The sequence below is a fragment of the Rattus norvegicus genome, chromosome X (genome assembly GCF_036323735.1).
Source record: "Rattus norvegicus strain BN/NHsdMcwi chromosome X, GRCr8, whole genome shotgun sequence".
In the NCBI taxonomy this organism is placed as follows: Eukaryota; Metazoa; Chordata; class Mammalia; order Rodentia; family Muridae; genus Rattus; species Rattus norvegicus.
The window spans coordinates 39059892-39084373 of record NC_086039.1 but is presented as its reverse complement, the minus strand read 5'-3'; the positions used below and the strand labels follow the sequence as shown (position 1 = coordinate 39084373).

At 39.1% G+C, this 24482-nt stretch overlaps 1 protein-coding gene across 5 annotated transcripts in view; it reads left to right on the top strand.

Moving 5' to 3' along the window:
* Window positions 1-18532, top strand: part of Bclaf3 (BCLAF1 and THRAP3 family member 3) — a 71680-nt gene extending 53148 nt beyond the window's left edge. For 3 of the 5 annotated variants that reach the window (XM_039099968.2, XM_039099970.2, XM_039099972.2), the window contains one exon: window positions 11094-18532. In XM_039099968.2, coding sequence (XP_038955896.1) covers window positions 11094-11213 — 120 coding nt within the window. In that variant the 3' untranslated portion in view covers window positions 11214-18532. Of the gene's footprint in view, window positions 1-10342; window positions 10369-11093 lie in introns of all 5 variants that reach the window. The other 2 variants (XM_039099973.2, NM_001127568.1) reach the window with 2 other exon arrangements.
* The last annotated feature ends 5950 nt before the right edge of the window (window positions 18533-24482 follow it).

Here is a 24482-nt window from a genome sequence, read left to right as displayed (position 1 = left end):
ACTCTTAGTATTATATATATGTTGATTTTTGTCTCTTTCACTCTGGCTACTGACTGTGCCTGTGAGCAGTGTTGAGAGGCTTCCATAGTTTTGTTTAAACAAAGTCCAACTCTTGAATGTAACATGAAATTAGATTCCCTACTATGATTAGCATGCTCCATAGCAATTTAGCTCAATTTTCTTAACCTTTGGAGAAAGGAATGAGATATGACAGCTAATATCTCTGCCAGGTTTGAGCTAAGACCTTTAGATTATCCCTCTAGCACATGCTACTTTGAAACTACATCCCATGTGGGAAAATTGATGACTGGTCCCATTTTACCTCAGTCTTTAGGCCACTTTCTCTTCTATTAAATTCAGTGTATCTTGTGTTATGTTGAAGTCCTTGATCCACTTGGACTTGAGCTTTATACAGGGTGATAAACATGGATTAATTTGCATTCTTCTACATGCAGGCTGCCAGTTAGACCAGTGCCATTTGTTGAAGATGTTTTCTTTTTTCCACTGTATAGTTTTGGTTTCTTTGTCAAAAATCAAGTTTCGGTAGTTTTGTGGGTTTATTTCTACATCTTTGATTCTATTTCATTGATCAACCTATCTCTACCAATACCATACAGTTTTTATCACTATTGCTCTGTAATATTGCTTGAGGTCAGGGATACTGATTTCTCCAGAAGTTCTTTTATTGTTCAGAATTGTTTTTGCTATCCTTGGTTTTTTGTTTTTCCATATGAAGGTGAAAATTGCTCTTTCAAGGTCTGTAAAAAATTGTGTTGGAATGTTGATGAGAATTACATTGAATCTGTAAATTGCTTTTGGTAAGATGCCCATTTTCACTATATTAATCCAACCAATCCATGAGCATGGGAGATCTTTCTATATTCTGAGATCTTACTCAATTTCTTTCTTTAGGGATTTGAAGTTCTTATCATATAGAACTTTCATTTACTTGGTTACTGTAAGACTAAGATATTTAATATTATTTGTAGCTATTGAAACGGGTGTTTTTCCCCCAATTTCTTTCTCAACCCATTTATTATTCATAGGAAGGAGGGCTACTAATTTCTTTGAGTTAATTTTATATCCAGCCACTTTGCTGAAGTTATTTATCAGCTATAAAGGTTCTCTGGTGGTATTTTTGTGGTCACTTATGTATACTGTCATATCATCTGCAAATAATGATACCTTGACTTTTTCCTTTCCAATTCGTATCCCCTTGATCTCATTTTGTCGTCTTATTGCTCTGACTAGAACTTCAAGTACCATATTGAATAGACAGGGAGAGAGTAGGGTAGCCTTGTCTTGTCCCTGATTTTAGTGAGATCGCTGAAAGTTTCTCTCCACTTAATTTGATATTAGCTGTTGGTTTGCTGTATATTGCTTTTATTGTGTTTAGGTATGTGCCTTGAATACCTGATCTCTCCAAGACTTAGCATGAAGGAGTGTTGAACTTTTTTGAAGATTTTTTAGCATCCAATGAAATGATCATGTGGTGTTTTTTCCTTTGAGTTTGCTAATATAGTGAATTATATTGATGAGTTTTCAATTCATCAATTGAATTGAACCATCCCTGCATCCCTGGGATGAAGCCTACTTGATCATGGTGAATGATTGTTTTGATGTGTTCTTGGATTCAGTTTATGAGAGTTTTATTAATCATTTTTGCATTGATATTCATAAGAGAAATCAATCTGAAGTTCTCTTTCTTTGTTGAGTTTTTGATTTTGTTATTAGTTGACTGTGGCTTCATAGAATGAGTTAGACAATGCTCCTTCTGTTTCTATTTTATGGAATAGTTTTAGGGGTATTGGTATTAGCTCTTTTTAAAAGATCTGCTAGAATTCTGCACTAAAACCATCTGGCCCTGGTCCTTTTTTGGTTGGGGTTTTTTAAATGAATGTTTCTATTTCCTTAGGGATTACAGAAACTGTTTACATAGCTTACCTGATCTTAATTTAACTTTGGTATGTGGTATCTATCTAGAAAATCATCCTTTTCATCTAGATTTTCCAGTTCTGTTGACTATCAGCTTTTGTGATAAGACCTGGTGGTTTTTTTAATGTCCTCTCTTTCTGTTGTTATGTCTCCCTTTTCATTTCTGATTTTGTTAATTTGGATACTGTCTCCCTCCCCTCTGGTTAGTCTGGCTGAGGGTCTGTCTATCTTGTTGATTTTTCTCTAAGAACCAGATCTTGGTTTTGTTGATCCTTTGTATTCTCTTTACTTCCAATTGGTTGATTTCAGCTCTGAGTTTGACTATTTCTTGGGACAGTTGGTTTGGAAAACATTTTTCCAGTCCTTTACTCAGAGGTAGTTCCTATCTTTGTTGCTGAGGTGTGTTTCTTGTATGCAGCAGAATGATGGTTCCTGTTCATATATCCAGTCTGTTAGCCTGGGTCTTTTATTGGGGAATTGAGTCCATTGATGTTGAGGCATATTAGTGACCAATGATTGTTATTTCTTGTTATTATATTGTTGGTGCTAGTAATATGTGCATGAGTGTGTGATCTCTTCTTTTGGGTTTGTTTTGAGATGATTAATTTCTCGTGTTTCCTTGGGTCTAGTAGTTATGTACTTTGTTGGAGTCTTCTTTCTAGTATCCTCTGTAGTAGAAAGATATGTTGTTTAAATTTGGTTTTGTCATGGAATATCTTGGTTTCTCCATTTATGGTAAAGAGTTTTACTGGCTATACTAGCCTGGGCTGGCATCTGTGGTCTCTTAGGGTCTGTATGACATCTATCTGTTCAGAATCTTCTGACTTTTAGAGTCTCTGTTGAGAAGGCTGGTGTAATTCTGATAGGTCTGCCTTTATATTTACTTGGCCTTTTCCCCTTACAGCTTCGATATTCTTTCTTCTGTACATTTAGTGTTTTGATTATTATATGACAGGAGGAATTTCTTTTCTGGTCCAATATATTTGGTATTCTATCTTGTACATTTATGGCGATCTCTTTCTTTAGATTAGGATGTTTTCTTCTATGGTTTTGTTGAAGACATTTCCGACCCAAAATCTTCACCACCTCCTATTTTTATTATTCTTAGGTTTGGTCTTCTTTTTTGTATTCCAAATTTCCTGGATGTTTTGGGTTAGGAACTTTTTTTACACTTGGCATTCTTTGATCAGTGTATCAATATCTTCTATGGTATCTTGTACACCTGCGATTCTCTTTTCTATCTCTTGTATTCTGTTGGTGATGCTTGCATCTGTAGTTCCTGATCTCTTTCCTAGGTTTTCCATCTCTAGAGTTGTCTCCATTTGTGATTTCTTTATTGTTTCTATTTTTTTAAGTCTTGAACCATTTTGTTCAATTCCTGTCAGATAGTATTTTCCTGTATTTCTTTAAGGGCTTTATTTGTTTCCTTTTTATAAGGACTTCTACCCGTTTGTGTTTTTCTGTATTTCTTTAGGGGAATTATTTGTATCCTCTTTAAAGACTTCTATCATCTTCATGAGATAAGCTTTAAGGTCACAGTCTTGTTCTTCTTGTGTTTTAGGATATCCAGAGCTTGCTGTAAAAAGAACTGTGTTCTGATGGTGCCAAATTACATTGGCTTCTGTTTCACCATCTAGTTGTCTCTATTGTTAACTGGCCTGGGGGTATTGGATTGGAGCAGGCCTCCTCAGAGGCAGGCAGGACTTATGGGGTTGGGGAGTGGGCATGCCAATCTGCTATGGGTGCAGGTAGAGGTGCGGACTAGAAGCAAGAAGTATTTTAAAATAAATTTTATTTAAAAACTTGCAAGTAAATAAGAATGCCTAGAATTAATGAACTTATATAAAGTTAGAAGTTCTGATACTTTTCTCCAGGGTTGCCTCCACTTTAGATTTCTTCATTGTTTAAATATTGTATTAAATTTTCCATTTTTACCAAAATCAAAAAATTCATGACAGAGACAGAACTAGAAAAAAGAACTAGCTTTATAGTCTCTTTTGTAACTTGTATCCATTATCTGCATTCACTTCTTCACTCCCTTATATTTTAGCCTTTCATGTTTTTTTCTTTGTTGTATTGTACCCATATGTACATGTGTTTACTTATATATGTATATTATTGGCTAGATCTTGCATATGAGAGAATGTGCAGTTTTATTCCTTAGATTGTGTAACCTTGTACTTCAGATAAGGGGCTAGTATCCAGAATTAACAAAGAATTGCATAAATAAAATACCAAGGGGAATCAAACTGCCAGTCAACAAATGGGCAATTGACTAAATACACAGTTTTCAAACAAAGACGTACAAATGAACAATAACTATTTTTATAAATGTTCAGTGTCCCTAGCCATCAGGGATATGCAAACTAAAACCACTTTGAGATACTGTTTTACCAGTCAGAATGGTTGTCATAAACAAATCTGACAATGGGTATTAGAAAGGTTGTAGAAAGAGGGAAATCCATATTTACTGTTTGTAGGAGTGCAGATTAATATGGCACTGTGGAAATCAGTTTGAGATTTCTCAAAAAATTAAAAATAGAACTACTTTATGATTCAGCTTTCTAACTCTTGGGCATATACACAGACAACTCCATATCCTACCATAAAGATATTTATATACATGCTTCTGTTTCTTACTGCTTTATTCACAATAGCAATGAATTGGAATCAATGTAGTTGTCAGTGAACAGATGAATGGATAATGAAAATTTGGTATATATGAAAATGGAATACTACTTAACCTCTAAAGAAAGGAAGTTAAAAATTTGCTGGATAACAGATGGATTTAGGATTTCTTCAATGTGTCAATATTAGCCTGTTATCTGAAGTGTGGCTGGTAAACATTGTCTCCCATTCTGTGTGCACTCTTAGCTCTGTTTGTTCTTTTCCTTGCTATACAGAAACTTTTTATTTTCATGTAGTCACATTATTTTGATTTTAGGGTTAGCTCTGTGCTCTTGCTGTTTTATTTTAAAAGTTCTTGTCTACCCCAATATCCTGAGGGGTAGCCCCTGTATTTTCTTCAAAAGCTTTTAGTGTTTCAGGTTTTAAATGTAGGTCTTTGATCCATTCTCAACTGATTTTTGTAAAGGGTAAGAGTTAGATGTAAATCCAGTTTCTTTTTTCTTTGGCTAGAAATTCAGTTCTGCTGCCACTTTTCTTTAATGGGCTCCTTTTTCCATAGTATGTTTCTTCCTCCTTTGTCAAAAAAAATTAATGGAAATGACTTTGCCATTCTATTTCCTGGTCCTCTCTTCTATTCCATTGGTTTTCCTGTCTATTTTTATTTAAGTACAAGCTGCATTTATGACTATAGCTCTATAGTATAATTTGATGTTGGTACTGAACTACCTCCAGCATTGTTCTTTCTCCTTGGGATTCCTTTACTCTCTGTGGTCCTTCGTAGCTGCATATGAATTCTTGTTTTATTTTTAATCCTGTTAAATATGTCATGGGAATTTTGTGTTTCCTATCTTCAGTGCAGTCTGGTTTCTGTGCCATCCGATACATACTCCTGGTTTCCTGCCTCCACAACCCAGCAGTCTTAGAAAGTAGTAAGGGTTGATACTAGATATGCTCTTTTTTTTTTAAGATTTATTCATTTATTATATATAAGTACACTGTAGCTGTTCTCAGACACACCAGAAGAGGACATCAGATCCCATTACAGATGGTTGTGAGCCACCATGTGGTTGCTGGGAATTGAACTCATCACCTCTGGAAGAGCAGTCGGGGCTCTTAACCACTGAGCCATCTCTCCAGCCCTAGATATGCTCTTTTTTTTTTTTAAAAATATTTATTTATTATATATGAATACACTGTAGCTGTCTTCAGACACACCAGAAGAGGGCATCGAATCTCATTACAGATGGTTGTGAGCCACCATGTGGTTGCTGGGATTTGAACTCAGGACCTTTGGAAGAGCAGTCGGTGCTCTTAACCACTGAGCCATCTCTCCAGTCCCTAGATATGCTCTTAATACATCATCTTCAACTGCTTAGCATCATAATAATGATTTTCCTAAAACTGCGTTTGACCCTCAGCTTCCCACGAAGTTTTATTCCAAAACAGAAATAAAAAGGTAGAGAACTGAAATTGTTACATATTCATAACAGGCTTACCTCAAGGAGAGGAGATGGGTCTAGAGTTGAATGTCTGGGCTTTTACATATTCATACATGCACATGCACAGACAGACAGACAGGCACGCGCGCGTGCGTGCGCGTGCACACACACACACACACACACACACACACACACACACACAATGTGAATTAATGTTAGGTCTTCTCCTTGAACTGAGCACAATGCACTTTGTGAGTTGAGTCACTTTAAATAATAGCAAGAACCTGATTGGATGAGACAAGGGTGGGACTTTAGAAATTCCCACAGAGGGAAAGAAAAGCCCAGTAATAGAAATGTGACAAAGAGGGGTTTTTTTTTTTCAGACAAGATCCTGGAATCAGACCATCTTGGACCAAAGAGAAAGTGATCTGAGAACAGCCTGATCTGATCCAGGACCCTTAGCTGGGGAATTAATACTGCCTTCACTTATAATAGGTTTCTTCATTCTTGAGTTTTGTATTTTAACTAGAAGATGAGGGACATATGTTCATTACTTCCTTGAAGAGGGCTTGTTTTTAATGTCCTAGTATCAGAAGTATCTCCCATAATAGCTTCTGCTTCTCACAAAAAGTTTTAGAAAGCTTGATGAACAGCTGCCATGGTGATTCAGGTGTGTAATCTCAGACTAATATGAAAGGTCATGTATTCAAGGCAAACTTGGCTATGTGGTAAGTTCTAGGAGGAGGGTAAGAACCTGCCTCAAAAAATTTTTTTATGATCTCTCTCTCTCTCTCTCTCTCTCTCTCTCTCTCTCTCACACACACACACACACACACACACACACACACACACACACACACACACACACCTATTAACTACAGGGTCAAAAGGGGGAAAAGATGCAATTATATTTTAATTTCAATAAAAAAATGTAAGTGGTAAGATAGCCACTGAAAACCCATCAGCAGTTGTGCATTTGGTCAGGAAGGCACAAAGTTCCTTAGAATCATCTATCCTTCAGTAGTCCTTCAGTCCACATAGGTTATGTGCCTATTAAAACTGACTGTAACTAGAAAAGGCATAAAAACATACAGAAAGAAATTAGAGACTGGGATTTGTGGCCTTGGGGATTGCAAGGAAGCTTGAAAGTATGGCATCACAAAGACAAAGAACCAAGATCAGATTAATCATCAAGAATTTACTAAGTGCCTGCCAAGTCTGAGTTGTAGCATACCAACATAAAAAGGAAGTGTTATCTGTGTGCGTCATCACTTTTGAGTCTTTGTGACCTGAAGTCTGGCTTCTCTGGCTTTTTGAGTGTTTTCTCTTTTCTTCTTAAAGAAAAAAAAATTGAGGCAATAGTCTACCATATAGCTTAGTTTGGCCTTGAATTCATGATCATCCAACCTCAGCTACCCAAGTACTAGGATCATGACATGTATACCTAGTTTCTTTCATACATTCTTAAAGAGGGTAAGCATTTCTACAAGGTACACTGGTGGACACCTATAATTCCAGCACTTAAAAAGACGTGTTCAGTACTGACACAGAAAATTTGCAAGTTTGAGGTCAGTCTAGGCTACCCAGTAAGTTCGAGTTTAGCCTGGTCTGCATATTCAAACCATGTCTCAAAAAGAAGGGAAGGGTATTTCTTAGTGTATTGTTACTTATCCTATTTGATTACCCTCCCCATTTCCCAAGATTTTACCATTACTTCTTTTGATGGCTGATCCTGACAACTCCTCAGATTCTAGATGTTTTGTGCCTCACAGATGCTCTCAAATTGTTGTTCTAAATCAAGTCAAATTCATTTACACCTGTTTTGAACCAAGTTGCAGCATGGATATAACTTTAAACTGTGATGCTGAGTGAATATTAGAGACATCCTGGGATTATTGGTAATGGGTATATGGCTACTTTTTAAAGTTAAAAAAAAAACTATTCTAAAACTGATTGTCTCGGTTGTTTGACCAGTACTGTGAATATACTTTTTTTTTTTTGGATTTTTTTATTTATACTTCAAATGTTATATTCCCTTTCCCAGTTTCCTGGGCATAAGGCCCCTATCCCATCCCCCTCCCCAATAAGGGAGTTCCCATTCCCATCCACCCCCACCTTTCCCGTCCTCCCCTGACATTCCCATACACTGGGGGTGTGGGGGTGGTCCAGTCTTGGCAGGACAAAGGACTTCTCCTTCTGTTGGTGCCCAACAAGGCCATTCTCTGCTACTTATGCAGTTGGAGCCATGGGTCTGTCCATATGTATGTAGCCTTTAGTAGTCCCTGGGAGCTCTGCAGCCATTGAATTGTGGTTTTGTTTTAAGTTTTTTTATGTATATAGTTGTTTTGCCTGCATGCACGTCTGTATACCACATGTGTGTCTGGTGCCTGAAGAGGGCAGATGAGGGCATCAGATCTCCTAAAACTAGAGTTACAGATAATTGTGAGCTGCCATGTTGGTGGTGAGAATGGAATTCTGGTCCTCTGGAAGCACAGCCAGTGCTCTTATTCACTAATTCTCTTTCCAGTCCCAAAGTTGATGAATTGTACACTTTAAATAGGTGAACTGCTTAAAATGGGAGGAAAGTAAAGTTTTATTTTAAATACCTTCTTACTTATTTTTCAATTGCAGTGACAAAAACCATGACCAGAAAGAAGCAACTTGGGGAGAAAAGGGTTCCCTTACTTGTCCTTATCACAGTCCATCATTGAGGGAAGCCAGAGCAGGCACCTGGAGGCAGGAACCGAAGCAGATGCCATGGAGAAACACTGCTTACTTACCAGCCCGCTTCCTGTGGCTTGTTCAGTTTGCTTTCTTATATGACCCATGACCATCTGCCCAGTCAATCAAGAAAATGCCCCACAGACTTGTCTATGTGCCAGTCTGATGGAAGCATTCTCTCAGTTGGGCTTCCTTCTTCCCACATTAGTCTAGCATCTATCAAGTTGACAAAATACCTATCCAATACAATCTCAAACATGGTCTCCTCCATAGACAATTTCTCCCATTAGGATCCATAGCTGTTACAGCCAGCCAAGCCAACCTAAAAGCTTGTCCCAATAGGCAGTCCTCCTCGTTCTCCTTCCAACCATTAATATTTTAAATTGTACTTCTTTCACAACTGCATTCAGTTAATTCATTTTAACAAATGCATATTCTGTATGGGTATATTAACAAACATATATTCTACTATATGGGTATATTAATTATTTCAGTTTCCCAAGCCTTTTTACTTATATACTCAATAACTAATTTTCAGTTAAAAGATACACAAGTGGGGCTGGAGAGAATGCTCAAAGGTTAAAAGCATGTGCTGCTTTTACAGAGGACCTGGGTTTGGGTCCAGCATCCACATGGTATCGAACTGCTTGTAACTAGTTCTAGAGGATCCAACTCTCTTCTGAGGCGAGGGGGACACACAGAGAATGTGTTTATATAAATATATAAACCAGGCTAGCATGGAAGTCCCTATATAGATGATACTGGACTGAAATTCATAAGAGATCGATCCGCCTACCTCTGCTTGCTAAGCTTGGTATTAAAAAGTATGCCATCATGACCTGGCAAAACCAATTTTTTGATTGTCTTAAGACAAGGCCTCACTACATGGTACTAGCTGGTCTATGTAGGTTGGGCTTGCCTTGAATTCACACAGATCCAGGTGGCTCTGCCTTCAAAGTACTAGAAGGCCAGCATTCCCCCATTCTTGGTTCACTTTCTTGACACCATCACTCATAATTCAGAGTGTTCCTTGCCATGGGGGCCTGGCCCCAGTTAAGACAAAATAATAGATTCAAGGAGCCTGTAGAGGTGGCTCAGTGAGTGTGTAAGTGTGCATATCCGAGTTTCAGTTCCCACACTCTCCATAATTCTAGAAAAAGCAGTATACACCTGCAGTCCCGGCATCCACCAAGATAGGGGAGATAGGAGAATCTCTGGAAGCTTGCAGGGTGGCTTGTACTGAACAATAAGATGAGTTGGAGAGATGATGAGAAACTATGTCAGGATGAAAGTAGTTCAAAAATTGCATGCTTCTATAAGATTTTCAAGTAAAATTTTCTTTAGAATTATTGTACTTAAAATTTCCTTTCCAAGTCGTTAGTTGGTACCATGTTATTTGAAGATATAATTGTATGGTTTTATATTGTGCAATTAATAAAGAATAAAACACAGTGCCACCTACCAGTTTTCGATAATGTTGAAAATGTATGTGCATGTGTTTGTTAAACAAAATAGAAGAAATAATAAGATTTTTCTACCAGCATTGTTTTTATTTGGAATTAAACATTTCCATTCTAATATAAATGCTAAAAATAAATACACTTTTGCATTTCTTTCAGTTTTAATGTAAGAGCCTAGTTAAAAGGTAAGGATATATTTGAATAAATTTTTATTTTCAGTGTTTCTGAAATACATGCCATTCTACCATTTTTAGATTTATTATTTGTATAGTTTTATATCAAGTTTGTAGTTGGTAATTTAGGGGTTTTGCATCATGCCACAATATAAAACCCATATCTGTTACTTTTATCATAATCTTCCTGTTCTTGTGAATTTTTTTCTCACATTTATTGAAACCTTATGTCTTTATGTTGACAACCATCTAAAAGTGAGGAAAGTTTTTCAAAAGCTTTCTTTGCAATTATCAGTCATTACAAGAGTTCATATAGTTTTGGAATAAGAAGTCATGGATATGATGGAAAGGATAATATGCTAGTTTGCACATGGGTTACCTCTGTTGTGTCAGGCTGGGGACTGGAGAGGCAACATTTGAGGCCAGAGTGCTTTCTTTCCCTGAAAATCTCCCAAGAAGCACAATGCAGCTTTCTCCTTGTGCCAATAATACCAGTGCCCTCTCGTGGGGTTTCTTGTCTTACCTATTTACCATTTTTGACTGTTTTGATGCACTCTATGTTTAAATGATACCTTTAGGGTTACACATTCATTACTTTTATGTGAATTGGGAGGTGCAAGTTAGCACTATACAGATTAAAGTATTTTGAGAACTGTACTGTGGCCCAAACTCTAGCTCAGATATTGAAAACTGACTCTTCTGTTGAAACCCATATTTCTCTTGTTTTCTCTTGATAGGAATACCCGATATTGCCAAGGACAAACCACCTCGAATTGTTGCAGATGGAGTCAACACTATATGAGGACTTAACTGAGCATCTCATTTTGTCAGGAATTGGATTGACACTAAGACACTAATACTGTAACTTTCTTGATAAAATATCTTTATTTTTCAGTAGTAGAATGCTGCAACTTTTTTACACTCAACAATCACTGTTAATCACAGTATTCAATTTCAAAAGTTGTATTTAACTACAAGCTCTTTTGCAAAAATTCTCAGCAGATGCATTCGACGGGCATTATTTGTTGATGCATCTTTCTCTCAGCATGGTTTCACTGAGAGAGTTTAATTGAGTTACATGTGAAGGTTTATATGTTGAAAGCTTTGTGTTATAAGAACAGGTATCAGAATTATTTAGTGTCTGTATATTAGAGAACTTTAAACAGTGGCCTTACAGTAGCAAATTTTATACTGGCTTTTCTTTTTCTGATGACATTTTGGCTTCTAACTTGAAGTTTTCTGAAGTTTCTGAAGATCAAGGCCTGTGTGTGTCATCCATTTCATAATACAATATAAGAAGCCTAGAGAAGAAGTGCATCCTCTCCATCAGGTCATGGCGAGTGCACTGAATTATTAGTAATGCGTATCTTGGGTTTTCCCTTGACTATTTGCTCTTTTCTAGTTTCAAGTGCTATTGTGGAAAATATGTAAGGATTTTATAGTCTCTATTCCATCTTCTTTTCCCTCAGGGCAAGCTTGTGCATATTATATTTTTAAAGGCTTTTAAAATCTGACAGACAAAATTGCATATTTGAACATTGTACTTTACTACTACTGTATTACACCTTTTGCAGACACATCTTACAGACATATCTTTGGTTCAATTGATAGGTGTTGCATACCTACTATGTGTAAGATAGGATCCATGGGATAGTAAATACAGACTGTAGGTCCAGAAACTTAATTCTTTGTTTTCTTTCTTCTGCTTAAAAGTACATATACATTCCCAGTCAAAATTTTGTGACATGTTTATTTGTAAGAAAATAAAATATTGTTCTTTCTGCTTGAAGCTGCTACCTGGCAATGGTGAGAACATTCTTTTTTCATGAGACTGCCAACCCTGGGTAACACCTGTTGATATTGAATAATGGGGAGCACATAGGGATCTATATTAATTTTTTTCACACAAGAGCCACTCTTCCTTAAACGAGTCAGTGATGAGGGAAGTCAGAGCCTTGATTCAGTGCTAATTGCGTGATATGTAGATGATGCACACAAATGACTTTGTATTGTGTGCTACCTCTATAAATCGGATTTTCCAACCCTTCTAAATGTGAGGCTTAGGGCAAGGGAGAATTTTATGTGTGCAACAGTAGAGTAGGTTTGTGTTTTTTGGATATTTTTTAAAAAATCTACTTTTAATGTTTTTGAGTCAGGGTCTCATGTAGCCCAGGCTAACATGGAACTCAGTATATAGCTGAGGATGACCACGATGACCTCTGGAGTGTTGGGATTACAGGCATGTTTCCACTATACATGGTAGGCAAGAATTCTGCCAGCTGAACCACATCTTCAGTCCATGAAGCTTAATTTTATTTGTATAGGTGTTTTTGCCTGCATGTATATCATACATGGCCCACAAAGGCCAGAAGAAGATGTAGGCACTGGAACTGGAGTTAAAAAATAGTTGGGAAATGGATCAAGATCCTTGGATAGAGCAGCTTGTGGTCCTAACTAATGAGCCATCTGTCCAGCTTCTAGTTTTAAAATAACTGATTTCATTTGTTCCCATGTTCTCGTAAATAGTCATAAAACAGTAGTAGTTAGTCATTTGACTGGCAGCTCCCCACCTGGGTGGGTGAGTGTGTGTGTATGTTTCATGTATTGGTGAACAAGAAAAAGGATGAGACACATGGGCCCTGTTTGCCTGTGTAGTTTCTGCAGTCTCATAAGGAAAATGGCCATTGAACATAGAAATGAAGCTTGGTAAACAGCTTGATTATAGATGGTTTTAATCACTGTAGCACCTAAGGGTAAGATTGTTAATTTAGCATTTCATTTCACAACTGATTCCCCCATTTAGGCGTATTTGTATAAATTTTTGACAGTGTCTCAAAAATCAAAGCTTTTTAATCTGGCAGAATATATACTCAGATAATAATTGCTATAAGATTGATAGCCTAAAAAGATACACTTGTTTTATAATTTAAAGTACACACACACATCAAGTATGTAATACCAACACTTGGAGTCTGAGGCAGAAGGATTACCCCAAGTTTGAAGTCTGCCTGACTTACATAGAGAGTTCAGGCCAGCCTGAGTTACTGTATGAGATACTGTCTCAGAAATTCATGAGATAAGAATAAACCCAGACAAATTAAAATTATGATAATTTATAGCATTCAGTCAAACAGACCATGTCTATTTTTTCACCATAATCCCCAGCATATAACATTCTAATTAAGTCATTAAATATTAATTGAGGCATCTGTAAATAGTAGAATTTATGTATGCAATTTTCATATGGGAATTGAACAAGACCACTTTCAATAGCCTCAAAAAAAATCTGAATTCTTAAATGCTTAAGACGAGAACTTTACTTTTATTTTAGCATATGTGAGTACAATGTTCTTATTTCATTATACATGAAGGAAAAGAGGGTAGATGATCTCAGGTATTAGGCCTTGCCTTCTACCTTGTTTGAACAATGTTTCTTGTTCACTGCTGCATATGCCAGGCTTACTGTCCTGCAAGGTTCCAGGGGATCTTCCTGTCTCCATCTCCTGTCTTGCTGTAAGAGTGTTGGGATTACAGACATGTGCTACTTTGTATGGCTCTATTTGGGTTCTGGGCATCTGAACCCAGATCCTCATGGTTATGTTTCAAGTGCTTTTACCTTCTGAACCCTTACTCCACCCCAGAAACGTTTTGACTGAGTCCCATACCATTGCCTCCTTTCAGTTCCTCATGTGCTAGCCTTGTCACTGGTAATAGGGTGGCAATAGTAAGATCATCCCTGCTCTAAAGAATCTCAAACCAGAGCAAAAGATCTACAAAGATAAAGAACAACATTAAGTACTGTAACAGAGACATGAAAGATTGAACAGTTCCTTTAGAGTTCTTGACTAGTGACAAGACAAATTTGTTCTCTAGGTGGGTTTTCTGGTTTTAAAGATTGATGTTAGTTAATAAGTAAAAAGTATCCAGGTTCCATCTGTATTACTTTCCTTTGTGTTGTTTTTGTTTTTGAGGGAGAATTTCATTCTGTGATCCAAGGGCTAAACTCAAAGTTGTGTGCCTGCCCTTTTCTGGGGTGTGTGTGTGTGTGTGTGTGTGTGTGTGTGTGTGTGTCTGTCTGTCTGTCTGTCTGTCTGTCTGTCTGTCTGTCTGTTTTATACCTGTTAACCTATAATTATCTCAGCACAAATTTTAAAAGTACCCATCACCATATCACAGAGAAAACTCATATTTTAGAGTACATATTTTTCTGTTGAAAATATCATTTACGTTAAAACATTTAAATAGATGCATATGAACTTAATCATATTTTAGTTCATGTCGTAGTCACAATTGTGATAAAATGCCATGACCAAAAGCAACTTAGAGAGGAAAGAGTTTATTTCGCTTACAGTTCCATCATCAAAAGCGGTGAGAGCAGAAACTCAAACTGGAGGCAAGAACCTGCAGATAGGAGCTGATGCAGAGGCCATGGAGGGGTGCTGCTTACTGGATTGCTCCCCATGGTTTGTTCAGCCTACTTTCATATAGAACCCAGGATCACCAGCCCAGGGACTGTTCCACCCACAATGGACTTGGTCCTTCCCCCATCAATCATTAGTTAAGAAAATGCCCTATAGCCTTGCCTTCAGCTGGTTTTTATGGAGGCATTTTCTAATTGAGGAACCCTCTCTAGCTTGTGTCAAATTGGCATAAAACTGGCCAGGACAGTTTTGTTGTTATTGTTTGCTTGATGATGCTTGGGCTCTAATCCTCGGACTCACTGCTTTGGTGTTGAAAACCTGGAGCTAAAAACTGAGAGGTTATAAGATAAAAAAAAAATCTTTTATGGCTGGGCCAAACTTGCAGTCTCCTACAAATAGGAGAGAAGCAGCTAAGACTAAAAGTCTTTTTTTTTTATAGCATTCGAGCAGGTGATTATAAAAATCAGATATTTGCAGTTATTTTTATGATAATGGAGAAAGTACATGTTGTGGGTTTATAGTCAGACAGTTCCTGGAACATACCATGAGACATTTTATGGTCAGCCAATTCTCGGAACATACTATGAAATAATTTATAACATGTAAATCACAAAGTTATAGAGGAAGAACAAGTCAAAAAACACATTATTATAGAAAAGCACCATAGAGAACAATATAGAAAGCAAATTCTAACATGTTAAACTAGGAAAAGGGAAAATGGAGTCAGCTGGCACTTGCAGGGCAGATATTTTATCATTGAGCTATATCTGCAGCATTTGGAGGTCTTTTTAGGGAAAGGTGGGGATGCGTTGAGGCACAAACAAAAGTAAAGCTAAGTCAGAAAGTTTGTACCAGCTAGCAACAACTAAGCACATAATGTCTAGCAGCCACCAGCCAAGGAAGGAAAATGGATAGAATACTAAAACTGTCTTTCCATGGTAAGTTGTGCTGTCAAGTCATAATATCCTAAGGTTGGAATCCAGAAGGCATGAATCTTCAGCCACGTGGTGGAACACTTGGGTAGCATCAGTGAAACCCTGTGGTAGTTTGAATAAGAACAGCTCCCATAGGCTCACATATTTGAATGGTTAGATACCAGGGATTGGCACTGTTTGAGAAGTATTGGGAGGTGTGGTTTTGATGGAGTCAGTGTGCACTTGTTAGAGGACGCATGTAACTGGAATAGGACTTTGAGGTTTCAAAAGCCCATGCCAGGCTGAGTCCCGTGTCCCCCATGCAATCCCCCCTCCCTCCTGTGTTTCAGGATGTAGCTCTTAGCTGCTACTACAGCTCCATGACTGCTGCAGTGCCCCCTGCTATAAAAACTGTGGACTAAATCTCTGAAACTGTAAGCAAGCCCCCAATTAAATGCTTTCTTTTCTAAGGGTTGTTTTGGTCATGGTGTCTTCACAGTAATAGAACAGTGACTAAGACAGGGCTAAAAGTTACATTTTTCACAGCTTCTTGATGTTAGCACAGTGCTTCTCAATGTGATCCCAATGCTTGACAGCATTCAGCAGCTCCTATTTCACTTCTGATTCCTTTTCTACTGCATTTAATTAAAATAAGAAATATAGTGAGTTATTGCCATCATTCCTGGGTTTACATGCGAATGCATAGAAGTCTGAAAACATACTCATTGTTAACACCTGGTTACTTAACTGGTGGGATTTGAAGAGACTATTTCTATTATCTGTCACATAACAAAAACCCTAGTATTAAAGTTATTCTTTTAAAGTGGTATGGACATTCCATCCTTCCCATCACTGAATGTCAGTCACTACAAACATGTCAACAAGCATTACCTTCATTTGCATTCCGTTTTACATTAGCCCAGTGGGGTTTCATTTCCTGCTGTTTCTCCTCCTACATTATAAGTAGTGAACTTAATTATGTGTGATATGACATTTTAGTATAAATTATTAATGCAAAGTGTGATATATAAAAGTTTTCATCTCAACTGTTTCTTTTGTTTGTTGTTTTGGTATTTCGAGGCAAGGTTTCGCTGTGGCTAAACAGTACCCCACTTATGTGTGCACATATGTGAAAATTGTAGACCTTCCAAAGTCCATTCTTTCCATAGGACCCAGTGAAAGAATTAAAGTCTTCAGGCTTGGATGGTATAAGACACCTCTATCCGCTTAGGACCTCCAAGAGCAAGTTCTTGGCACAAAGAAGATTTATTTGCTCCAGAGAGACAGAGGGCAGGGAATAAGGGACAAAGACAGGAGATAAAGGAAGAGGGAGAAGGGGAAGGGGTATTTGTTCCACAGGACAAAGGACTACCTCTGGATAGAAGAGACAGACCTGGCCCATAGGCAAATAGCGGTTTATAAAAGTAAAAAGGGGAAACCCCATGTTAGAATGAATGTTTCATTTTAATTGGGCATGCTAATTAGGTGAGCCAAAGGGGGCTTTTGATTGCTGGACTTCAATACTTTGATAGCTGGACTTCGATAGCCTCCGTGGGAGGAAGTGACCAAATAAGGGAATAGACCATGGAGGTTACCTTTAGGAATGTAATCGAACAGTTTTTAGTGAGGCAGAGGGAATAAGGGCGAAAGGCAAAGCCTGCCAGAGCAGTGTTTGCCAGGCTGGGCTGACCAGATTTCCATCAGAAGGCAAGCACTCTATATCTGCTGAGCCATTTCACTAGCCCTTGAAGAGCATTTAGACAGATTCCATAGCATAACCGCCAGCAGTGCAGCAATGCAGGTGTGCAGGTTTTTCTGGCTTGCTGACTTCATTTCCTTTGAATCTATACCTGGAAACAGTAGTCTTGGTTTTCTGAAGATACTACATACTGGCTGGATTCATTTCCATTCCCAGCAACAAAGTCACCAAGTTTCCTGTTGCCACACCCTCACCAGCATTACTTTTGTAATAGTCACTGTGGCTGGGATTACATGCTACACTACTTGTTATAGCTTAATTTCCTATAGTTCCCTGAAAACTAACGGTACTGAGAGCACTTTGCATATTTTTTTGTTTGAAATGTGTCTTTCCAGATGGGTTGTCCAGTTTGGGGGTGACTACTGTGACACAAACTCATGCTAAGCAAGTGCACTATCACTGAGCTACATCTCCAGCTTAGGCTCATTTGCTGTCTTATACTTTGATTACTTAACCTACCCTCACCTTTTCTGTTTTTGTGTATTGTGACAGTGTCTCACACTGTACTCCAGACTGTTCTAGAACTCACTCTGTATACCAGGATGGCCTTGAACTCATAGAGATCCCTCTGCTTCTGCCTTCTGAGTGCTGGGATGAAAGTTGTGTACACACCTGGATAACTGTTGTTTATATCCATAGTTGTGCCTTTTCTAGAATGTTGTATAAATAGGCTTACACAACATTTGGCTGGTGTTCCTGACATTTTTTGGTTTTGTTATTGTTTGTTTGTTTGTTTTCTCTGTATAGCCCTGGTTGTCCTGGAACTTCCTCTGTAGACTGAGCTCAGATCCACCAGTCTCTGCCTCTGGAGTGCTGAGATTAAAGGAGTGTGCCACCACGTTCCAGTTATATCTGACATCTTAAGATCATCTTTTTCTTGGCCTGGAGATAGGGCTCAGCGGTTAAAAGCACTGACCGCTCTTCCAGAGGTCCTCAGTTCAATTCCCAGCAACCACATGGTGGCTCACAACCATCTGTAATGAGATCCGATGTCCTCTTCTGGTGTGTCTAAAGACAGCTACAGTGTACTTAATATAATAAATAAATCTTTAAAAAATAAAGATCACTTTTCTCAAGTTCCATCCATTTGCCTGCAAAATTCATGATACCTTTGTTTTTATTTAACTAAATAGTATTCATTGTTTAGCTGTACCACATTTTCTTTATCCATTCTTCAATTGAGGAACATCTAGATTGTTTCCAACTTCTGGCTGTTATGCATGTAGTTGAGCAAGTGTCCCTGTGGGATAGTGGGGCATCTTTTGGATATATGCCCAGGAGTAATATAGCTGGGCCTTGAGGTAAAACTATTCCCAGTTTTCTGAGAAACCATCAAATTGATTTCCAAAGTGATTGTAAAAGTTTGCACTCCCACCAGCAATAGAAGAGTGTAACCCAGAGCCAGAAAGACACATCTGGTATATACTCATAAGTGGACATTAGCTGTAAAATGCAGGACAACTGAGTTACAATCCATGGACCCAAAGGAACTGGGTAAGGAGGATGCACAGATCTTATTCCAAAGAGGAAACTAAATAGTAATCAGAGGTGGGTGGAGAGAGGGAACTGGGTAGGACGGGTGGGGGAAACATGGCAATGGGGGGGCAGCATGGGATGGGAGTAAGAATAGAAATCGGCAGGGGGACATCTCTGGCGACTAGCTGGAGGCCTGGGATGGAGGAGGATGTGGAGAGTCTGTGGGGGTGACCCTACCTGAGATTCTACTAGAGGGAGATAGAGATTGAAGTGCCCACCTCCAGTAGCCAGGCGGGACTTCCTGGGAGAGAGGGGGACATCAATATACCCATAAAACCTTCAACCCAAACTCTGTCCTGCCTACAAGATGCACAAGGATAAAGATGGAGCAAAGACAGAGAACAGCCAACCAGTAACCCATCCCATGTGTGAGAGAGAGAGACACTAATAATGATAATCTCTTATGTTTGTAGACAGGACCTGTCTCCTGAGAGGCTTCATCCAGGAGCCAAACATCAGGAAGAGCCCTGGGAGTCTTAGGAAAGAGTGAGGGATAGAAGTGAGCAGGTCAGAGGGATCAAGGACACCACAAGAAGACTCACAGAATCAACTAACCTAGGACATGGGGGTTCATGAAGCCTGGGCCACCAACCAGGAAGAATGCAGGAGCTAGATGTAGAGGCCCTACACATTTGTAGCTAATGTGCAGCTTAGTGTTCATGTGGGTCCCCTAGTAAGTGGAGCTGGGACTGTCTCAGTCTGTTTCCTGCCTTTGGATCCCCTTCCCCTTACCTGAACTGCATGGTTGGGAGTCAGTGGGAGAGGATGTGCCTAGTACAGCTGGCTCCAGTTGCCCCAGGGTGGGGTGGTACCCAAGGGGGAACTCCCCTTTTCTGGCCAATGCGGGGTGGGGGGATGCTTGTAAGGGCAGGGCTGGGCGGTGATTGGGATGTAAAGTAAATAAAAAGAAAAACATTTTTAAAAAGATTGGCTTTTAAAGATACATCTCTGTACCTCAAATTTCATTCTTTGGTTATGAAAGCCTTTGTTTATTTTTATGAATACTTGCTAAACACACTAAAAACTTGAGTCTCATTGCTTTGCATCATTAAAGAGCCCTCCCCTGCCTCATTGCTCCAAATCCATCCTTCGTTATTGCTAGTAGTATTTATTGTCTATATATAGCATCAATTAGTTGCTGCCTTGCTACTTGATCACTATTTGTTGCTTCCATATTTTGGCAATCATAAATAAACTAAGGTCTACACTCCAGCCTGAATTTATTTCATGTAAGGAAATGTCCAGAGGTAAGGTTGTCAGATCATGTGATCACATGGACAGTTTTGTAATAAAAATACCGAGCTATTTTCCTGAGTTAGTTTCAGTATTTTAGACTCACCAACAATGCATGAGTTGCTCCACTTTGACATCAACTTCACATCTCTTTTAATTAATCTGACAGATATGTTTTCCTAGAGGAGTGATATTGCTGCCTTTCCAGCAGAATGCATCAAACAACTTGACACCCATTTGAGTGTACCATACTCTAGTTTTCTCTTTTGCCTTGTGTGTGTTGTGCATGTGGGCATAGATGTTTTTGTATATGTGTGGCTGCACATGTGTGCATGCTGGTTGAGGTCTGAGGTTACTGTTGGGATCCATCCTTGATCACCCACTCTATTCACTGAGACATTTTTAAAGAAAGGGTCTGTCTTTTGTGCTTAGATTTATTTCATGTGTATGAATTTATTTTGCACGAATGGATGCATGTACACCACATGCCTGACTGGTGCTGAGAGAGGACAGGAAAAAGCATCAGAACTCCTGGAACTGGAGGTACAAACGGTTGCGCTTCCATGTAAGTGCTGGGAATCAAACTCAGGTCCTTAGCAAGAGCAATATATGCCCTTAGCTGATAAGAACTGGAGAGTCGTCTCTGCAGTTGTCCAGACAAGCTTTTTCAGTCAAACCCAGAGTTCACTGATACAGCTAGTCTTACTAACCAACCTACTCTGGGGTCCCTCATCTCCATCTTCGGAGCTCAGAATAGAGGTTGAGAGTCATGACCAACCAGCGTTTCTATGGGTTTCTGGGAATCTGAACTCATGCTCATATGACAAGCACTTTAACTGCCAAGCCTTCATCCATATATTTTTTGCTTTTCTGCCTTTGCAGATGTTTGCCCAGTTTCCATCCTCTCAAAGGCTCTTTCTTTGTCTGCATCATGGAGTGCCTAGTCCCTGACCCTCCGGCCTCACTGGATTAGGTGTCTCAGTATATACCCCTGTGAAGACCCTACTCACTAACTAGAAACCACAGTCTATTCATTTCATCCTGCTCCTCATTCTGTCTCTGACTTGCTAGAGTAGCTCAACATTACTTACTGAGGTACAGTCTCCATGTTAGCCGAAATCTTCTAGAAGCAGCCTAGTACCAGTGGAAGATAAATTCAAATTCTGGGAGCTGGCCTATGAACAATTTGAAGAGAAAGCATGAAGGTGGTCTGCTCTTGAGGGTTCCGATATGCCCACACTGATCTCCCAAGAGCTCTCTGTTTTATGGTTAACCAAAGAGGGACCGAAGCATGCAGGAGTCCTCTGCTATGGACCAAGTGCTGCCTGAGAAGTTGCCTTACTGGTCACCCCAGTGAGCTTCCTCTTCATCCCAAGCAGTGCCGTTTTGATTCTCTCACCCAGCATCTCCCCTACTTGCCATTGGACCAAGTTCTACCTATTTTCTCAGGTGGACCCTTACGGCTTGGACATATAAATCAATTAATTTTCATCTGTACTTAATTAGAAACGGATAACATCATCATATAGAACAATCTATTCAAAGGTTTTCTTCAAGGGCTGGAGAGATGCTTCCGTGGTTGACAGCATTTGCTCCTCATGCAGAGGACCCCACTTCAGTTCCCAGCACCCTCATGGTGACTTATAAACCATCTGTAACTCCTGTTCCAGGGGATCCAACACCCTCTTCTGGCCTAGAGGTACCATGCACTCAGTGTACTTACACACATGCTGGCAAGACACTTGTACACATAAAAAGTAATTTTTTAAAAAAAGTTTTAAATTTATCAATAGTTGTAGCGAGCATGCATATAGTATTTGCCAGACTATACTACAACATCTCCCATCCTCTCCCTCACCCCCTCTCTTTCTCAGTCTGAGTGATAGCATTAGAAAGGGATTCTTAGACCCTTATGCTCACTGCTGCTTAGGACTTTATTTCTATAAATCTTTTCATCAGCCATATCTGGGAAACATATGCATACATGCTTACACATATTAACATATACATATGTATATGTTAGGAATTATTAATTTATGTTGACACATCCCATCCACACCCATAAGATTCTTCTGGAACTCCTGTCTCAAATGTTCACTTCTCTCAGAATCCCAACAATAGCCAATTCCTTCATCAGTCAATCATCCAATACATCTGCCAGTCAGCGTTTTATCCTGGTAACAAAGTGTTCTTAGATGATCTACTTTCAAGGGGAAAACCAGAACATGTTTTACAACATGGATGATGCGCACATATAATCTGAGTACTTGGCGAACTGAGGCAGGTGGATTGACAAAAGCTCGAGGGTAACCTGGGTTAACAGAGCAAAACCTGGTCTCAAAAACAAACAAAGAGATGGAAAAAAAAGCGTTTCCCCCCTCTTAGTCTTGGAGATTATAGTATCCCAATATATCCTTGTAGATTTCAGTTCAGGTTTGTTGCTTTGGGGACTGTAATGAGGCAGGTGGTCACAGCAGGAAATGTCCCCAAATTATTTCCACCAAGAGACAAGGAGCAGAGAGAAAAGGACCTATTAGCGCCTTAGAAGGTCACAAAAAAAAAAGTCACACTCCCAAACATTTTAAAGACTTCTCTGGAGACCCCAGGCTTCCATCCCCTCCAAGAGCACCTCCCCGAGGACCACACCTCCTACACACAAACCACAACTTCTGCGAAATCGGGAGTCTGAGGCAGGCCACAGCACCCAGCCTTTCTCATGAGTTCCGGTGGTCCGAACACTCTAACAGTTGAACTGTCTCCTCGGAGCCTCACTTGGAGAACCTTAAAAATCTTAGGAAAAGGGTTGGGGATTTGGCTCAGTGGTAGAGCGCTTGCCTAGGAAGCGCAAGGCCCTGGGTTCGGTCCCCAGCTCCGAAAAAAAAAAAAAAGAAGCAAAAAAAAAAAAAAATCTGAGGAAAAGAAAAATCACTTAAAAATCTTAGGAAAATGCCCCGGTTACAGGTGCACTTATTGTATCGAAACATTTTGTGTTTCAACTCCAGTTTTCACTATAAAACTCTGAAAACAGTTTTTGTCCTAAAAAAAACTCATCTCACCAAACGGACTGGGGATGACTTCTGGGTCCTCCAACTACATCAGCAATTGGCTCTCCTGCTCCTATTTCAGCTGATTGAGTCTCTTAAAGCTTTCTAGCCCCACCTAATGGACAAGAGAGGGACTGCCGATTTTTAAAGCCACCTAGCAACCAAAGGGCCGGCATCACACATCAAGTTGGAAAGACTTCATAGACCGTACGATAAAATAAGAACAAGAACTGTGCATTTATGGCAATGGCTTTAACACACTTCTAAATCACGTTTCCTGGTGCATGAATTACTAATGGGAATTGACAGATGTTGTAGCAATGTCACTATCTCATGCCTAGTCTTTGATGTCAGCTGCTGTAGTTAGCCTCTAGGTTTGTCCTACAATTGTCCTACAATTCCATTCATTTTGTTTTACTTAACAGAGTTTCATTTTTCTTTATGGCTAAAACATATGCCATTTTCTATATGGATTGCCTGGATGAATGTCTGTGTATGAGTGGTGGCTATGGGGGCCAGCAATTTAGAATAATAGCCATTCTGAAAGGAGTAAGATGATATCTTGCTGTAGTTTTGATTTGATTTTACCTAGTGGATAATGAAATTAAACATTTTTCCAGTAATTTATTGTCCATTCGTATTTTCTTTTAAAAAGTTTAAAAGATTTATTAATCTATATGTGTCTTAGTTACGGTTTTACTGCTGTGAACAGACACCATGACCAAGACAAGTCTTATAATAACAACATTTAATTGGGCCTGGCTTACAGTTCAGAGGTTCAGTCCATTATAATCAAGGCAGGAACATGGCAGCATCCAGGCAGGCATGGTGCAGGAGGAGCTGAGAGTTCTACATCTTCATCTGAAGGCTGCTAGTGGAAGACTTGTTTCCAGGCAGCTAGGAGTAGAGCATTAAAGCCACACCCACAGTGACACACCTACTCCAATAGGGTCACACCTCCAAATAGGTACTCCCTGGGCCAAGCATATATAAATCATCACACAGGGGAAATTTTCAAACATCTGTGTGGTTAGCCTGTTTTTCCAACATCTTTTGTGGAATAAGCTGCTTTCCCCCAATGTCTATTTTTGATAACTTTGTTGAGAATCAATCGACAGCAAGTGCATGTACTAATTTTTGTGCACTCTTGGTCTGTGTGTCTGGTTGTTTCTTGCTTTTGGTCTGGCTTTTGTTTTGAGACACTGTCTCAAACCGTCCT